This window comes from Oncorhynchus tshawytscha, linkage group LG24 (genome assembly GCF_018296145.1).
Source record: "Oncorhynchus tshawytscha isolate Ot180627B linkage group LG24, Otsh_v2.0, whole genome shotgun sequence".
NCBI lineage: Eukaryota > Metazoa > Chordata > Actinopteri > Salmoniformes > Salmonidae > Oncorhynchus > Oncorhynchus tshawytscha.
This window is the reverse complement of record NC_056452.1, coordinates 13,045,851-13,065,012: the sequence shown is the minus strand read 5'-3', so window position 1 is coordinate 13,065,012 and position 19,162 is coordinate 13,045,851. Positions and strand designations below refer to the sequence as shown.

At 42.9% G+C, this 19,162-nt stretch overlaps 1 protein-coding gene across 2 annotated transcripts in view; it reads right to left on the bottom strand.

The window, feature by feature from the left end:
* wdr90 (WD repeat domain 90) overlaps positions 1-16,961 on the bottom strand; it is a 55,651-nt gene extending 38,690 nt beyond the window's left edge. Inside the window, exons 1-14 of one of the 2 annotated variants that reach the window (XM_024386849.2) lie at positions 16,586-16,961; positions 16,332-16,423; positions 15,858-16,034; positions 10,804-10,942; positions 10,416-10,586; positions 6,618-6,744; positions 6,229-6,296; positions 5,918-6,030; positions 5,445-5,705; positions 5,216-5,278; positions 5,005-5,073; positions 3,972-4,082; positions 3,561-3,706; positions 3,212-3,269 (exon numbers count right to left, since the gene is read on the bottom strand). In XM_024386849.2, coding sequence (XP_024242617.2) covers positions 3,212-3,269; positions 3,561-3,706; positions 3,972-4,082; positions 5,005-5,073; positions 5,216-5,278; positions 5,445-5,705; positions 5,918-6,030; positions 6,229-6,296; positions 6,618-6,744; positions 10,416-10,586; positions 10,804-10,942; positions 15,858-16,034; positions 16,332-16,423; positions 16,586-16,598 — 1,608 coding nt within the window. In that variant the 5' untranslated portion in view covers positions 16,599-16,961. Of the gene's footprint in view, positions 1-3,211; positions 3,270-3,560; positions 3,707-3,971; positions 4,083-5,004; positions 5,074-5,215; positions 5,279-5,444; positions 5,706-5,917; positions 6,031-6,228; positions 6,297-6,617; positions 6,745-9,710; positions 9,857-10,415; positions 10,587-10,803; positions 10,943-15,857; positions 16,035-16,331; positions 16,424-16,585 lie in introns of those variants that run through there. The other variant, XM_042305336.1, reaches the window with a different exon arrangement.
* Between the last annotated feature and the right edge of the window lie 2,201 nt (positions 16,962-19,162).

Genomic DNA, 19,162 nt, shown 5'->3' with positions numbered 1-19,162 from the left:
ACAGTGCTAAACCCCCACCATTCCTATTCCTGTCCCTTCTCAGTAGACTATATCCTTGAATGTTAATTTGCCCATCATTTACAGATGCATCAAAATGCGTTTCGGTCAAAGCCAAAATATGAATTTTATTTACGTTGACCAAGTTAAAAACCTCATGTATTTTGTTAGGAAGGCTACATACATTAACCTGAGCTATATGCAACCCTTTCCTTATCAAGTGAAGAATAATAGAGCATGTATTCGTTATAGTTGAAGTTGTCATGATACACCACAACACACAAACTCAGATTTGAACATTAAATTAAAATAGCCAGGGAGTTACTCCAGAGTCCCGATACAATTGCCCGTTGATATAAAGTTTATCCATCACCATGGAGACTCGTTAATTCAGGCAACGCGTTTCCTTCATGATGGGATATAGTCTTTCTCCTTTCATTGATCTCGGTGGGGAAGTGTTCATTCATTCCAAAATCAGTGTTTGTGAGTTCTCTGCCCATGTTCTTCGTCATTTCCTTTTGCTTAAATTTGTCAAAACATGCAATAATAGCCCGTGGCCTATTTCCAGAGGCCTTACCTATACTATGGACTCTGGAGAAAGTGGCATTACGCACAACATCAGTGGGCAGTTTTAATTGAGTTGACATAAAGTCTCGGACTGTGTCCTCACAGCCTCTGCTGTTGTCATTCTCCGGTATCCCTGAGAATATTAGATTGTTCCGCATTGATCGACACTGTACATCAAGCAAGGTTTCTTTAAGTTGTTTGTCCTCCCTTTGTACCACCTCCACCTTGCAATGAATAGAGTCTACAGTACCTTTCAGCGCCGTGTTCTCTTTCCTTAGAATCATCCTGCGTGTTTACAGGCAGAGTTAATCACACAAACATACTGTTCAGCCGCAACTGATGAAACTAAAGTTAAGTGACAACGAACACTTCATTGAAGAAACAAATTTGATTGTATGAGGTGATGAAAAAAATTTGTCTTTACAAAAACTATAAATTGCACTGATGAAACAAATGTTGTAATTAGGGAGAGTTGGGTTTGGCCGTTAGGGAGGGTTTGGCCGGTAGGGATATCCTTGTCTCATCGCGCACTAGCGACTCCTGTGGCGGGCCGGGCGCAGTGCACGCTAACCAGGTCGCCAGGTGCACGATGTTTCCTCCGACACATTGGTGTGGCTGGCTTCCGGGTTGGATGCGCGCTGTGTTAAGAAGCAGTCCGGCTTGGTTGGGTTTCGGAGGACGCATGGCTTTCGACCTTCGTCTCTCCCGAGCCCGTACGGGAGTTGTAGCGATGAGACAAGATAGTAACTACCAACAATTGGATACCAGAAAATTGGGGAGAAAAGGGGGTAAAATTCAACAACAAAAAAAATGGTCCCCAAAGCACACACATTCATGAGTCGCTCCTCTTTTCAGTTCGCTGCAGCTGGTGACTACTGACAGTTGTGACTGCTTTGTGTGATGTATTGTTCTCTACATTCTTGCCCTTTGTGCTGTTCTCTGTGCCCAATAATGTTTGTACCATGTTTTGTGCTGCTACCATGTTGTTGTTATGTTGCTACCATGCTGTGTTGTCATGTGTTGCTGCCTTGCTATGTTGTCTTAGGTCTCTATGTAGAGTTGTCTCTCTTGTTGTGATGTGTGTTTTGTCTTATATTTATATCTTATTTTTAATCCCAGGCCCCCGGCCCGCAGGAGGCCTTTTGCCTTTTGGTAGGCTGTCATTGTATATAAGAATTTGTCCTTAACTTACTTTCCCAGTTAAATTAAAAAAATATAGCCACGTTATTTTCTGCTCCCTGTACATAGCCACGTTATTTGCTGCTCCCTGTACATAGCCACGTTATTTTCTGCTCCCTGTACATAGCCATGTTATTTTCTACTCCCTGTACATAGCCATGTTATTTTCTACTCCCTGTATATAGCTATGTTATTTTCTGCTCCCTGTACATAGCCATGTTATTTTCCACTCCCTGTACATAGCCACGTTATTTTCTACTCCCTGTATATAGCCATGTTATTTGCTGCTCCCTGTACATAGCCACGTTATTTTCTACTCCCTGTACATAGCCATGTTATTTGCTGCTCCTGTACATAGCCACGTTATTTTCTACTCCCTGTACATAGCCATGTTATTTGCTGCTCCTGTACATAGCCACGTTATTTTCCGCTCCTGTACATAGCCACGTTATTTTCCACTCCCTGTACATAGCCACGTTATTTTCCACTCCCTGTATATAGCCATGTTATTTTCTACTCCCTGTGTATAGCCATGTTATTTTCTACTCCCTGTGTATAGCCATGTTATTTTCCACTCCCTGTACATAGCCACGTTATTTTCTACTCCCTGTACATAGCCACGTTATTTTCTGCTCCCTGTACATAGCCATGTTATTTTCTACTCCCTGTACATAGCCATGTTATTTTCTACTCCCTGTATATAGCTATGTTATTTTCTACTCCCTGTACATAGCCATGTTATTTTCTACTCCCTGTATATAGCCATGTTATTTTCTACTCCCTGTATATAGCCATGTTATTTTCTACTCCCTATATAAAGTTATTTTTACTGGTCATTGTTATTCAATCTTATTCACCATTTTTTATCTTTAACTCTGCATTGTTGAAAAAGGCCCCGTAAGCATTTCACTGTTAGTCTACACCTGTTGTTTACGAAGCATGTGACAATTAATTGTTTTGTTTTTTAAGTTAGGCCCCCACCTCCACACAACAAGCAATTAACTTTCTGTTCACAGTCACAGCAATCAGTCAACCAAAAGGTAACTAACACTGATTGCGAAGCCATGGTAAAAGTCATGATGATGATAATGAATTGCTTTTTTCCCCCCCAGAGCGTTTCTCATTAGGTCCCTAAGCAGTGCGCTGAAGTGTTTTTCTATTGACCTTGGTTGCTCCCTAGCTGGGTAGCCATGGTAAACAGACTGTTTTGTTTTCAGGTAAGAAAACAGCTAGAAGGCCAAAAGAAAGATAATTGTTTAACCTGAAACAAACTGAGTTTAAGACTGAATAAGGTCATCTTGGCTGTAGCCAAAAAGTGACTAAGAAGAATTGTTTTGACAGAATTGTATATATGGATTATATTAAGAATACAATCTGGATACCATTCTTCCTAGTCATGGACTGTATCCTTTGAATACAGTATCTGCAAACAATTCTTCAGAGTCACGCATCATATCATGGCGCTTACTGTTTTACTGTGGCCGTCTTTCCCCACTCCACATAGAACCCCACCGCTGTAGGAGAAGCTGAGGACAACAAGAAGCACAAGTCATGAACAGAGTGAATATCAGTCCTTAAAGCGAATGTGTGTGTGTGTGTTGTATTATACTGTATATGCGTGTGGTTAACTCAATGAGGACAATGGGACAGGAACACACAGGGGAAAGTCAAATGTGAAGAGGAGTTACATAAGAGGGGAGATGTGAGGTGAAGAGGTGTGTGCGTTTACATGTAAAGGGTCACCTTAGTGAGGTCAGCAAGTGAGCATGGGTCTTGTGGCTGAGCGTGTGCGTTTGTGGTTGTGTGTGAACGGTCACCTCAACGAGGACAGTGAGTGAGCGTGGGTCTTGAACATGGCCAAGCAGTTGGTCTTGAGGTAGTTCCAAACCCGCACCACACTCTGAATGCCGGTCTGGGCCGAGGCCAGCACTGTGCTGTTCCCATTGAATGTGAGAGCAGACACCTGACAGCACACAGAGACAACACACTGTGAGGTGACATTGATGCCACCTTGACAGTGATAAAATGCAGCGCTAGTGTCAAAAAAGACCACAGAACTCTCATTACCTGCTGTGGCATTTCATTCAAAACCTGTTGTAGTACAACGTCTACAGCACCAGCCAGGCCAAGTATTTGAAGTGGCATGGCCTACTATGACAACAGCGGCGCTGTTTGTGAGTGTGTGTTGTGTGTGTATTCAGGATATTTCATTAAACTGTGTGTTACACCTTATCAGTGTGGCCGATGAAGAACCTCTGCTGTCCGGAGGAGATCTTCATGGAGACGATGATGGCGTGACAGGGATACACCACCGTATCCCCAGACTTAGTCCATAGAGCCTAAAGGGAGAGCGGTAGTAGATTTGGTATTTATAAACCGAGTAGTTGGAATCCTGGGTACTGATTGACTGAAAGCCGCGATATATCAGACCATATACTACGGGTATGACAAAATGTACATTTTTACTGCTCTAATTACATTGGTAGCCAATTTATAATACCAATAAAGCACCTCGAGTCTTTGTGGTATACGGCCAATATAGGGCTGTATCCAGGCACTCTGCGTTGTGCATAAGAACAGTCCTTAGCTGTGGTATATTGGCCACACCCCCTCGGGCCTTATTTCTTAAATATACAGTACTTGTGTATATGATATATAGTTTTGTCATATATGATCTCACAGAGAGAGAGAAACTCATATCTGATATTATATTTGTAACATATAAAAATGGTATGATATCTAATATACGGCAACGATGGATCATAAGTTTTCCTTTACTTATTTCACATGACGTACAGGACTTTACAACCCCCTTTTTCTATCTTGTCTCATCGCTGCAACTCCTCAACGGGCTCAGGAGAGGCGAAGGTCGAGCCATGCGTCTGCCGAAACATGAACCGCCAAACCACGCTTCTTAACACCTGCCCGCTTAACCCAGAAGCCAGCTGCACCAATGTGTCGGAAGAAACGCTCAACTGACGACCGAAGTCAGCCTGCAGGCACCAGGCCAGCCATAGGGAGTCGCTAGAGTGCCTCCCCGGCCAAACCCTCCCCTAACCCAGACTACGTTGGTCCAATTGTGCGCCACCCTATGGGACTCCCGCGGTCACGGCCGGTTGTGACACAGCCTGAGATCGAACCAGAGTCTGTAGTGACGCCTCAAGCACTGCAACGCAGTGCCTTAGACCGCTGCGCCACTCGTGAGGCCCCCGTGTGAAAACATATCTCATAGCGTAAACACAGTGCCACCTTGAGACTTACACATTTCATAGTGGCTCCCCCAAAACCAATGATTCTGTTGAGCCTGAGGATGGGGTCAGGATGCAGCTTCTGAGTAGACAGAAACAGGATTCACACCAATAACTGTATAGTTTCACACAATATTCTGTACAATATCATTGTACGGAAACTAACAAAGTCGTCAGGTGTTTCAAAATCTGAAGTCAATCTCTTTTTTCTTGTCTTTTCTTACCCGCTGTTGGGATTCCTTGGCTATGGGAAGAGTGACAGGTCTTGAGACTGCTGTACAAACAATCTGGAAATGCAAAGAGACGAATGCGGAATCCTTCAACAATACAGAAACAAAGCAGTGTGTAGGAGCAGGGAAAGCACAGGAAGTGGCTTTGTGAAAGAGGTCTGTTACATGAAGGTGGAGTGTAAATTGAGAGGTGTGTGTGTAAGTGCTAAATGGTGTGTCTCACCTCCTCTACGTCACTGTCGTCTCTGTGGGTGTTGATGTCATCCTCGGTGTGGGCGTAAACGTGCACGCCCCCATCTTCCGTGCACGGTATCCTGACAGCCGAGCGGTGCGACCTGGAGGTCCTCGACCCCTGACCTTTTCCCAGGTTGTCGCCAGGGCAATGCCAGTCGTCCTGTGATGGGTATTGGCCGTTCAGGCCAGATGTGACCACTCCCAGCTCAGCAATACTGGACGTCTCCAGAGTGGTGCGATGCCTTGGGTGCTGGGGGAGGAAACGGAACATCAGGTTATGACAATGCGAAATACAGCCATTTGTAATTGTACACAGAACAGACAGTCTGACACAGACCGTATACAGAAAATGGGACGACCACAGATATACACATATACTTAGAGCATGAAAATACAATTTCAGACACAAAGAACACACACACACACAAACCAACCAACCACCCACCCAGGCTATTGTCTTACTAGTTTGGGGGTGGTGATCTGCTGGATGAGTGACACTCTGTCTTGCACTGGTTTGCTGATGTTCACACTGCGAGACATCTCTCTCGTGGGACTCCTCTCTGGTGGGGAACATGCTGGGGCAAGACAACAATAACGTGCTGTTACCACAGAATTTGTACTGTGCAATTAATGTTTTCATTCTACTGTAATTATACACTAACGTAGTAATCACTGCATTTGTCACAATTGCTACTTAGGCACATCTATTCTTAACCTCATAGGAATTAGAGGTAAATCAAACATTCATAGGTGTTATAGTGCTGTCCACTTACTAGATACAGCGCTGGGATAGCCTTTCTGAATGGAGTCAAAGGGCATCTTGGCTCCGTCTGATGGAAACCTGTTAGAATAAACAAAGTAGCAGCTCAAAAGTTTTAAACATAAGAAGCAGTTGAAAGGCAAGTTGACTCTTCAATACCGACTGAAACTAGAAAAATGTGCATAGCGTCAGCAATTGATTTGAATTGTGACGGCAGCTCGATTCACCCAGTCTACGGTAACTGGATAGCCGTTCATTAGGGCATACCGGTGCAAAAAGTTTGAAAATGTTATTTAACAGACAACGAAAACAAGCAGTTATTTTTGGACAAGTCCAGGTAGTCGCTCGCTTTTTCAATTAAGTTTTCTCCCATTTGAATACCACCCTGGTGAGGCCACCCACCTGATGTAGTCATAGAGGTCATGCCAGCTGCCTCCTTTGGGCACAGGGAAGGACATCTCCCTAGGCATGGGGCCTGTGCCCAGAGATGACGCCAACCCGGCCTGCTTTGCCTCATTGAAGGACACTCCTGGAGGGAAATGAACAAAGGATAAAAAGATGAGGAAGTATACTGAAGTATATTGAAGAGATAGATTAGCCTTGGAGCCGGGCTAGAACCTTGAGGGAGGCACAATGAATGAACACAATTGATTGCACTCCCACACAGCCTGGTCAATTGCACTGTGGTTGAATTGAATAATTATTTTTGAAATAAAAGTAAGAACTTCAAACTCAGGAGATGGCCATGAATAAGTAAGTTCAGCTGTTTTTGAAAAATTTCAAATACAAAAAAATGCACTTCAAATTCAGGAAATGGTCTGAAATAAGCAGGTTGAAGGTTCAGCTGTTAAACATTTTATAAACAAACAAAAAATATGCCAAACTAAGAAAATGGTCTTGTAAATAGGCTTAGTTGAAGGATTCTCTGCATTTTAACTATTTCTATAAAAATGCATAGATAAGGCCCAGGCTTTTGAACATCCTGAAGAAAATGAGCCCTTAACCTAAATATATTTTTGTTTAACTATGTGGTAGCTATACACCCACCGGACAGTTTATTAGGTACACCACCCCGTTCATGAAAATGGATTGCTCCTACAGACAGTGAGTCAACGTGGCCGTGGCTTGCTATATAAAGCAGACAGACTGGCATCGAGGTATTCAGTTACTGTTCGATTTAATGTTTGAACGGGCAAAACGAGTAACCTAAGCAACTTTGAGAGCGGTATGACCGCTGGTGCCAGGTGTCCCGGATCCAGTATCACACTTGTTGCTGAGAGGTCAAAGGAAAATGGTGCTCCTCCCGGGTGGCGCAGTGGTTAAGGGCGCTGTACTGCAGCGCCAGCTGTGCCACCAGAGACTCTGGGTTCGCGCCTAGGCTCTGTCATAACCGGCCGCGAACGGGAGGTCCGTGGGGCGACGCACAATTGGCCTAGCGTCGTCTGGGTTAGGGAGGGTTTGGCCAGTAGGGATATCCTTGTCTCATCGCGCACCAGCGACTCCTGTGGCGGGCCGGGCGCAGTGCTCGCTAACCAAGGTTGCCAGGTGCACAGTGTTCGATGAGACAAGATAGTAGCTACTAAACAATTGGATACCACAAAATTGGGGAGAAAAAGGGGTACAACTCTTTTTTTTTAAAGGAAAATGGCAAGAATTGTGCAAGCTAACAATAGGGCAACAAACAGACAAATAACACAGCAGCACAACAGCGGAGTGGAGAACGGCATCTCGGAACACACAACTCGTCGATCCTTGTCACAGATGGTGTGGTCATCTGCTGTAAAAGCCAGAGTTCCACTCCTATCAGCTAAAAACAAGAAGAAGCGGCTACAGTGGACACACGATTCCCCACACTAGACAATTAAGGAGTGGAAAAACATTGCCTAGAAAATGACAGCGAGTTCAGCTTACTTGAGAGGCCTGCTCAGTCCTCAGACCTCAACCCAATAGGGCATATTTGGGATGAAATGGAAAGGGCTGTTCGCAGCATGAATGTATTGCCGTCCAATCCGCAACAACTACGCGATGCCATCACGCAAGCATGGACTAAAATCCGTGTGGAATGTTTCCGACACCATGTAGAGTGCCTCAAAAAAATTCTGGCTGTTCTGGAGGCAAACGTGGGTACGCCCAGTACTAGGATGGGTGTACCTAATAAGCTGGCTGGTGAGTGAATATTTCTACACTGAATGGGGTCTTAAGTGCAGTGCTCTGTTCACCACCACGCTGGCCTTGAAAGCTCCCCAGACCTGCCAACCCTGTCCAACTTTTGAGAGTACCAGACTCATGCGGCAAATTGGAGATTCATGTGCTTAGACAAACATTATGGATCACACTTGGTTCAGTTCAGTCCTCTGAAAAGGTATTTACAAAACATAAATAAAAAATTCATACTGATAAGTACAGAACATATAAAATAAATATGTTTTGCGGAATTAGCACAGATTGTCTGTATGTTTATTCCATTACATGTACAGTGTAAAAATGGAGATAATTATCTATAACGTTTTTCTTAGCTCATGCCCCCAAGCTTAGTCTCTATAGTAGAGGAACGCTTGTCACCTCTCAAATCACTAGGGCCAGCGCACAAGTATTGGCTTTTTAGACACGGTTCCTAAATCAACACGAAAAGCAAAATTATTTTGACAACAAAATGAACACAGACCGCAAACTGGCTACACAAAGCTTAAGTAGGCTGCCGCAAAGAGAATCGGAACGCTGTTCGCTAGGCTACCGCAAAGGGAATCTGAAAGCTGTTCGCTAGAAGAGTCCGCTGTTTCAGCCTACGTAAAGGTGCCTATTGTATTTCTTTGAAGCACTTACATAATTTCAGAGTTTCGAAGATGTATAAAATCTCAAATCTAGTGCAAAGGCATTTTAGAAGCATTACCTCTATAGCAAATACCAGACACTCATTCATTCTTCATCGTGCAGTCATCTAAAATCCCGACTCCATTTAATGCCAATATGTTTATTTATTTTTTATTATACTTTTGTAATGCTTTTTGTGACGTGGATCATAATTACAGTAACAGTCTATCAGGTTGCGTGATGCTCGTAACGTTACGTGGAGAATACAACTAAATGGGACGCAGCATTGTGCGACTAGTTATTTTTCTAACTTTCATTTAATTTCTTTCACGAGCAAATGCGCGTGAACTGCTGGCACTTTACAGGCGGACTACACCGCTCACGTGTTGCAAAATACATTTTTGAATCTATATTATTCAATTATTGCACCCACACTGCTCGCACACGCCAACGAGCGTCTGCGTTGCCAAGCGCTACCAATTTATTTTGTCGCCCCCACACCAAACGCGCCCTCAACACGCAGGTTAAAATATCAAAACAAACTCTGAACCAATTACATTAATTTGGGGACAGGTCGAAAATAATTAAACCTTTATAGCAATTTAGCTAGCTAGCTAATTTGTTCTATTTAGATAGCTTGCTGTTGCTAGCTAATTTGTCCTGGGATAAACATTGTTATTTTACCTGAAATGCACATGGTCCTCTACTCCGATAATTAATCCACACATAAAATGGTCAACCGAATCGTTTCTAGTCATCTCTTGCCCTTCTAGGCTTTTTGTTCTCTTGACTTTATATTGCGATTGGCAACTTTCATAAATTACATGCATTACCGCCACCGACCGATTTCGTATTTCAGTCACCCACTTGGGTATAACCAAAGAGATGGCACGTGGGTACCTGCTTCTATAAACCAATGAGGAGATGGGAGATGCAGGTCTTGCAGCACGATCTGCATCAGAAATAGAACTGATTTCTATTTAAGCCCTTGGCAATGCAGATGCTTGTTGGCGCGTGCGAGCAGTGGGTGCAATAATTGAATAATATAGATTTTTTAATTTATATTGCAACGTGAGCGGTGTAGTCAGCCTGTAAAATAGAAGTCAGTTCTATTTGTGACGCAGATCGCGCTGCAAGTCCTGCCTCTCCCATCTCAAGGAACATTCTTCCTCAATGACAAAAACTGACACGTTATTACTAATAAAAAAGGTAACTAATAGCTAGTTCTGTGGAACCATTAAAAACTTTGAGCCAGGATTTTCTCCCAGATTGCAATTTCATTTTGTGCACATACACAGTCCTTGGTAAACCTGACATGAAGCATCTAACACTATATTACATTATAATCCTATTATAAAACCCTGTGATAGCTTTGGGTCTCAGTCTCACCAGGGTCTAGCACCAGGTCACTGGTGAACATGTTTTTCACTGACATGTTGGCACACAGTTTGACTGTCTTCAGGTGGCTGTGGCGGCGGTTAAGGTAGACAGAGAGAATGTACTGCAGGTCCATCATCAGACAGGTCCAACGCACCGTAGAGGGGGCGGGACCCACCAGTCCTGGCCAATAGAAGAACTTGGTCATGATCAAGGAACACCGCAGTACAATTGTAATTTGCTGGTTTAGCCATGTTCAGTGAAGACATCACAGAAGACAAAACTCGACAAATCTGATTCAAATGACCAGCTTTTAGCTGTTACAATTCAACCAGTTTTGCTTGAACATTATTGTTGTTGTAACTGTGTCACTATGTTCGGTGTAGATGTATGTTTTCACCGTGTCTGGCTGTTTTTGCAGTGCTCTCATACACCGAGCCCTTGGCCGCTCCACACAGGAAGGGGAACTGCAGCCAGGTGGCCGTGGACTTGAACTCCTTAAACAGGTTGGAGAAGGAGACACGGATCACCTGGCCCTCCTACAAAAAACAGCAGAGGAAACAGGGAGGTCAAATATAGTACCTGTAATTCTTATGGTGGGGTTGTACTGGTAATTGGTAAAAATGTGAATACTTATTTGTACAGTTTAGTTCATTTGAGGTAAAAATGGACTCTTAACAACGTGATGAAACTTTGCTAGTTTCTTGAGTCGGCAAGGAGCAACAAAGTCTCGGGTTGCAGAGGTAACAACCCCCACAATGAAGCAGCAGCACACATATACATATAACTCATAGATTAATTACATTTCTATGGCAGCACATGCAATCAGGAGCGTAGGAGAAAATGTGCCTCTAAAAATATGTTTTTATTTTTGCTATTCAAACTGTTACAGAGACCGCAGTCATTAGTCTGACCAATTAGTCATCCTAAATTCCAGCACCATCACAACCCTACATCTAGAATGAGAAAAGGTCTATTTCACTCTTTGCAACCATGAGGAGAGTGATAAGTGATCCACTGAACCCCTAGGCAAATCTAATGACAGAATGATATAGTGTGTCCAACTTTTAAGCATGGCTTTGAGTGGCCTGGGGTAGAAGAAATCAACCTTGTCAAAATGAGGTACTAGGTCTTGTGTATTGGGGTTCTGCCGCAGAGTATCATAGAGGTTTATATGTGTTAAGATGAGCAAGGTCAAATAAATGGTTGAACTCACACTTGTTATTTGGCCAGTTGTCCTGCAAGGACTTCTGATTGGTCAACCCCAGGCTAGTGTGGGGGGATTATAAATGGCATCCTGTTCCTTTGTTCGGTGGAGAAAAGCTGAGGACAGGGGAGACTGAACATCTACCTCCCAGCATAACATCTTGATTTGTCCTTCTCAAATAAATCTATTTTTCTCCCCCTGATTTGCTTTGGAGTTTGTGTTATTGAAGAATAACATCAATTACGAACACTACACAAAAGAGACAATTGACTTAAAGTAATCTGACCTTGGCAAGGGCCATTGAAGTCAGTGTGTCCATGGACCTAGATGATAGACGCTCAGCAGTTGTGCACTTTCCCTGATTATCTCAACTGAGAATCAGAGACAGGGAAATCAAGGCACATGCTTCCGCTGTGGCAAAGCGGGACATCAGGCGTCTACGTGCTGATGTAAGGACATGAATTGCCGGCAACATCGCGCTCAGAGAAAACGTCAAAGACTGAAAACAAACAGACGTTCCAACAAAAGAAAAATATATGTTCACGCTGTTGAGCAGAGAACATTGAGGTGAGAGACTCAGACAAGGAAGTCACACTGAAAATCCTGACTGTTGCTGGGGGGGGGGGTGTGGCTACTATGTCTCTCCCTTACTAGAGGGGCAGCCAGTACATATGGAGATTGACACAGGGGCAGCTGTATCTCGTGTCAGACACAAACCAACGTTTTTGAAAGCACAACGCTTAACTTATACTATCAAACCAAAAGTAGAGGCTGACTTCGAAGCTCTAGTTAAGAACAAAGTATTGGAGCTGGTCAGCGTGAGTGAATGGGCTCCACACCAAACACTACGAGAGATAGGCGGGCACATAAACGGTTGGACTTGTAGAATAGACTCTCCCAACAGTTCATGTAGAGAGAGTTGTGTATTGGGGTTGTGCGGCAGAGCATCATGGTGGTTCGTATGTGTTAAGACGAGCACGTTCAGATAAATGGTTGAACAAATTCATGTCTCATCATGATTTAATTGTTATAAAGGCGTGGTTATGAAATCCACAAGACAAGGAACCCAGGTAGAGTCAGAGATGAGGTAGATGCGACAAAACGTATAATGGTAGCAAGAAACCATACAGGCAATCCCAGGGGAAGGTCACCCTGACAAAAAAGGTGAATTATTCCAAAATGAAACCATGCTCATACAGTAATTATCCATAAGGTATATATACTGACCAAAAATATAAACGCAACATGTAAAGTATTGGTCCCATGTTTCATGAGCTGAAATAAAAGATGTCCCCCAGAGCTGTTGCCAGAAAATGTCATGTTAATTTCTCTACCATAAACCACTTCTAACATTGTTTTAGAGAATTTGGCAGTACGTCCAACCGGCCTCACAACCCCAGGCCACGTGTAACCGAGCCAGCCCAGGACCTCCACATCAGACTTCTTCACCTGTGGGATTGTCTGAGACCAGCCACCCAGACAGCTGATGAAACGGAGGAGTATTTCTGTCTGTAATAAAGCCTGTTTGTGGGGAAAAACTAATACTAATTGGCTGGGCTGGTTCCCCAATGGGTGGACCTGTGCCCTCCCAGGCCCACCCATGGCTGTGACCCTGCCCAGTCATGTGAATCCATTGATTAGGAACTAATTTACATATTTAAATTGATTGATTTCCTTACATGAACTGTAACTCAGTAAAATCGTTGAAATTGTTGCATTTATATTTTTGTTCAGTATATTTTGAAGTGCAGACATTATTTAGGTACAATTCCATCTGCTGACATTTTACAAAAGTTCCAGGATGCCAACAAATGTGTTACGATAGATTTTGATAAAGAAATCTTTAAGATTTGAATGTCTATGGGTGTAATATCCATAACGGTTGTATTTCCACTCTAAAGTAATAATGGAAATTACATCCTTTTCAAATGTTTGCTTTTTTTTGTGTTCAGCCAAGCCTTTCCTTCAAAATGCCTATTCATGTTTTGACCTAAGAGACTTGCAAACTCAGACTTCTGCTAATATGTTCAGTCTCCCCAAAATCTGGCCCATTTAATGTTACAAGTAATGCCTCTGTTTTATTTGGCCAACATGCCAATATTTGGATATTCCAAGGGGACCTATAGACACACACATCAGAAGCTTAATTTACATTTTGTTTGTCCATTCTGTGAGACATTCAAGTTGTGATTTTGCCTGCAAATGTAACATCCATAAAGCTGGAATCAACAATACCAGTCATGATTCTGTCTGGTAACTTATCAAGGAGAGTTCCATGGTTGAACGCCTGAACAGCACACGTATTCATAAAGGGTCTCGGAATAGGATTACTGATCTAGGATCAGGTCCCCTACTAATCTTATTCATTATGATCTAGGGAAAACTGATTTTAGACCAGCACTCCCACTCTGAGAGGCTTTATGAATATGGCCCTGGCTAAATGCAAGGATATTAGAATAACATAATCCCCCAAAACCCTAGACAAGACAATAACAGAGCTGAACGTGTCACTCGAGGTGCTAAAACCTAGACTGCATTATAGAGGCACCAAAACAACTAGTCTAATGAACTACTGTAGGATTAAAACTTAAGAGAGATTTATATTACTCGTTCAATAATTAGATGGATAAATATAAGAAGCTTAGATGGACAGATTTAGAAGGCTTAATTTCCCAATTCCAGTTAAGATCTCAACTAAATGTAATAATCCCCAATGAGTGGTGGTAAAATAACCTTGGGTTTTAAATCCATAGGGACTACAGCACTTTCAAAATGAAAGGTTGGGTATAAAACACATGAGAAAGCATCCAATTCTAGCAGGTAGATCAATACCAGAAGGAACAAGTGGTGTTCTACTGAGAATCAGTTCCGGAGGCATGCTACTTTACTCCACAAAAATACAAAAAGGAACATGTAAAGTGTTGGGCCCATGTTTGATGAGCTGAAATAAAAGATTCCAGAAATTGTCCATATGCACAAAAAGCATTTCTCTAAAATGTTGTTCACAATTTTTTACATCCCTGTTAGTGAGCATTTTTCCTCTGCCAAGATAATCCATCCACCTGTCAGGTGTGGCATATCAAGAAGCTGATTAAACAGCATGATCATTACACAGGTGCACCTTGTACTGGGGACAATAAAAGGCCACTCTAAAATGTGCAGTTGTGTCACACAACACAATGCCACAGCTGTTTCAAGTTGAGGGAAATTGTAATTGGCATGCTGACTGCCCGAATATCCACCAGAGCTGTTGCCAGATAATTTAATGCTAATTTCTCTACCATAAGCTGCATCCAATGTTGTTTTAGAGAATTTGGCAGTATGTCCAACCGGCCTCACAACCGCAGACCACATGTAACCACGCCAGCCCAGTGGGTGGTCCTATGCCTTCCCAGGCCCACCCATGGCTGCACCCCTTCCCAGTCATGTGAAATCCACAGATTAGGGCCTAATACATTTATTTCAACTGACTGATTTCTTTGTATGAACTGTAATTCAGCAAAATTGATGCATGTTACGTTTATATTTTTGTTCAGTATAAAAACAGGTATTGAGTGTCGTGGAAGTGGGAGAGAGGAGACAGACTGTTCTGAATAGTAATGTTATTTCCCTATTTAACATGGCAAATTCCTTAGAATTATGAGGCATATATTTATTTGATCAGTGCTATGCCAATCCATCATACTATCAAAATACTAAGTACTATGCCCTTGTTGAATAATAACATTCCTCACAACACAGATATCCTATATAAATCAGTTTTATAAAGCATGTAATTACATGCCTGACAATGCCATTGTGTTCCTTCCTAGTCTCGAAAACCCAACCCTAGGCAACACAGTGACTAGGGTCTGGTTTGATGGACTCTTTTGGCATTGAGGAACTACGTCACTTCCTAGGTCCGCTTGAATAAAATACAAAATATTTGCTAGCGAGATGGAGATCAAGAGGTTGGTTTGCATTAACTAGCTGAACGAGAACCACTGCAAATGTTTTCCCCCCAAACTATGGTTTTGAATCGCGACATTCTGAAATGTCTGCCTCGCAATTTTTTGGTTGAGTATTTTTTACGCTTATTGACAAAGGCAGTGACATAGTACCTCTATCAGACCCTAGTTCCTTCAATTGGAATGACAACCACAATGGAGTGTGCCAATACAGAAAACAATGGTACACCCAAGCTGTACATAATGCGTAATTCAACCCAAGAAAGGGCCAGGATTGAAAACCATGTCCCCAGTCTGTACCTCAGCAGCGATGTCCATATGCACTACAAAGTGTTTGGCAGGACTGGGTCTGAAGAGCAGGTAGAGGTAGCGTCCTGTCAGCCCCAGGGACTGAGTGCTGGTCTTGGGCAGAAGGATGTAATTGCTGGCTGGAATGGACCCACGGATCCGAAACACTGAACACATCAGTGTTTTGTCCTGTCAAAATGTCATAATGAAAAGTCACAATTAAAAGCAAACTGAAGACCTGGGGTGAATCTCAAAAGTAGTTTCTGATTCCTCAATTCCATCTGACATGAGCAGGGGCATTGGATGAGAAGGTCTAAAGGGGGTCAACCTCAGAGCTTCTCCTCACTTCTCTGATTGGAGGAGGGGAGAGAGTGGGCACAAGGTATTGAGTACCTTTGACATGATTGCCACCCCAGGTTGCCTCCTCTCCAATGCTGGTTGGGTAATAAGAGTGATTTGTTAAGGTATAAGAGTAGTGTTGCCTACCATATAGGTTGTCACATCTCCCTCTCTTGAGGTCTTCTTCCATTCCTCAACTCTCATGTGTTTGAAGATGTTGACATAGGGGTGTTGCCACACTGTCAGGCACAATAAACATTGAAGGGCACTAGTTATAAATACTGTAAATGCATTTAACGTTAGCTAGTTGGAATAGTTGTCATAATTCATTACTCTATGTTTAACTAGCAGTGAAATACGTTAGCTGGTAACCTGCAGTGATATGCAAATAAACCCTTTACCTCTCGACGTCATTGTAGCAATATGTCAGGGAGTCCTTTCAAGTTACTTAGCTAACGTTAGCTAACTTAGCGTTAGCTAGTAAATGCATTCACCTGTTGATATCTGGCAAAATATGTACTATAATGCTGTACCGGATAGCCACTGTGGCTTTGCTGTGCTATCAACTCGACCTTTGGTAACAAAGGTACCATCAACATTTAACGTGCTTTACGAAAGAAGTACATATCTTGTCTCACTCCATATTTTCCTTTAAAATTGTGGAAGCAAGGTTTTTTATGTTCTTCGCCATGTAAACAACAGATTTTGGCATGACAATCTGTACTCTCCCGCTACAATCGCCGCCGTTTCCAACGGTAATACGTAGTCACGTCTTTGCGTCCCACGGTGCCTCTGGGAGCGGTAGTTCAGGACCATAGAGAGCAATAGTAATGGCGTCTTTTTGTTGGCATTAACGCCACCATGGCTCGTTGTGCAAATTAATGTGGTTTTGTGGTAAACACAGGTTTATGAGATCTTATATGTGTTGCTCTATGTGGTAATCTTCATCAACTAACATTCCATTTTGGGAACACAAATGCACAAACACAAATGCACACGAATGCTTCATAATTCATAAAGGTAATGTTAACTGACTGATATATCATAGAACAAAACATACACTACATATACAAAAGTATGTGGACACCCCTTCAAATTAGTGGATTTGTCTATGTCAGCCACACCAGTTGCTGACGGGTGTATAAAATCGAGCACACATCCACAAAATCGCCATTGACAAACATTGGCGGCAGTAGAATGCCCTTACTGATGAGCTGAGTGACTTTCAACGTGGCACTGTCATAGGCTGCCACCTTTCCAACAAGTCAGTTCTTAAAATTTCTACCCTGATTGAACTGCCCCTGTCAACTGTAAGTGAAGTGCAAATGTCTAGGTACTGCCGAGGGCTGAAGTGCGTAGTGCTTAAAAATGGTCTGTCCTCAGTTGCAACACTCACTACCGAGTTCCAAACTGCCTCTGGAAGCAACGTCAGCACTGAACTGTTTGACGGAAGCTTCATTAAATGGGTTTCCATGGCCTAGCAGCCACACAAAAACCTAAGATCACCATGCGCAATGCCAAGTGTCACCTGGAGTGGTGTAAAGCTCACCGCCATTGGACTCTGGAGCAGTGGAAATGCGTTCTCTGGATTGATGAATCACACTTCACCATCTTGCAGTCCGACGGACTAATCTCGGTTTGGCGGATGCCAGGAGAACAATACCTGCCCAAATGCATAGTGCCAAATGTAAAGTTTGGCGGAGGAGGAATAATGGTCTGTGGCTGTTTTTCATAGTTCGGGCTAGGCCCCTTAGTTCCAGTGAAGGGAATCTTAAGTCTACAGCATACAATGACATTCTAGACGATTCTGTGCTTCCAAATTTGTGGCGACAGTTTTGGGAAGGCCCTTTCCTCTTTCAGCATGACAATTCCTACATGCATAAAGCAAGGTCCATACAGAAATGGTTTGTTGAGATAGTGTGGAAGAACTTGACTGGCCTGCACAGAGCCCTGACCTCAACCCCATCGAACACCTTTGGGATGAATTGGAATGCTGACTGACAGCCAGGTCTAATTGCCCGAAGTCAGTGCCCGACCTCACTAATGCTCTTGTGGCTGAATGGAAGCAAGTTCCCGCAGCTAGTGGAAAGTCTTCCCAGAAGAGTGCAGGGGGGACCAACTCCATATTAATGCCCATGATTTTGGAATGAGATGTTCGACAAGCAGGTGTCCACATACTATTGGTCATGTAGTGTATAAGATCTCCGAAGCCTGTGTCTATCCCAAAACCCCATTCTTTCCCCATTAATTTACCCCATAGGAATGGTTGAGCCAGAGAGTATGAGGCAAAACAACAGGTTTTACTCTGCCCAAAATCTGTCCACAGAAATAAGCCCACAAAGTGAGGATTTTTTATATGGAGGTCAATGAGATAAGAGTATCAAATTTGGTCAACAATAAAAAAGTATTGCTAATTTGCTAAATGGGCTTATTTGTCCAAATAGAAGTTTGGTTAGGTTAGGAATGCACTGATATAGGTGGACTCAAGTGGCATTTCGGCAACTTAGAAAAAATAACTTGATATTGGAGTTTGTTGTCATGGAGATAAACTCATTATGGATGAAACCCATTTTAGCATGGACATTGCCATTGAGGGCTTCCACCATTTTAAAGTAGTCAACTGGGTGGGGATTCCTATGAGTTGGGAGCAATCAGCCAATGAAGAAGAAAATGTTCTTCTTTAAAACAGCGATAGCCTCAATGGCAATGCCTATGCTATCACAGGCGCTATAATGGCACAGATACAAAGATGAGTCCTTTATCTATTTCTATGGCCTGTTGTTCATGCACATTTCTGCTCTCTCATTGGAAAGAATGGTCCCACCTGATCTCACCTCTTCCCGCCTGCCTTCCATCTTTGAGGACATATATTTCCATTGTTAGAACGGACTATCTTGTCAATAAAATAGACAATCTTTGGCTGAACAACCAGAGGTAACTAATTTCCGTTTTTTTAGGACTACAACAGCTTGTTGAGC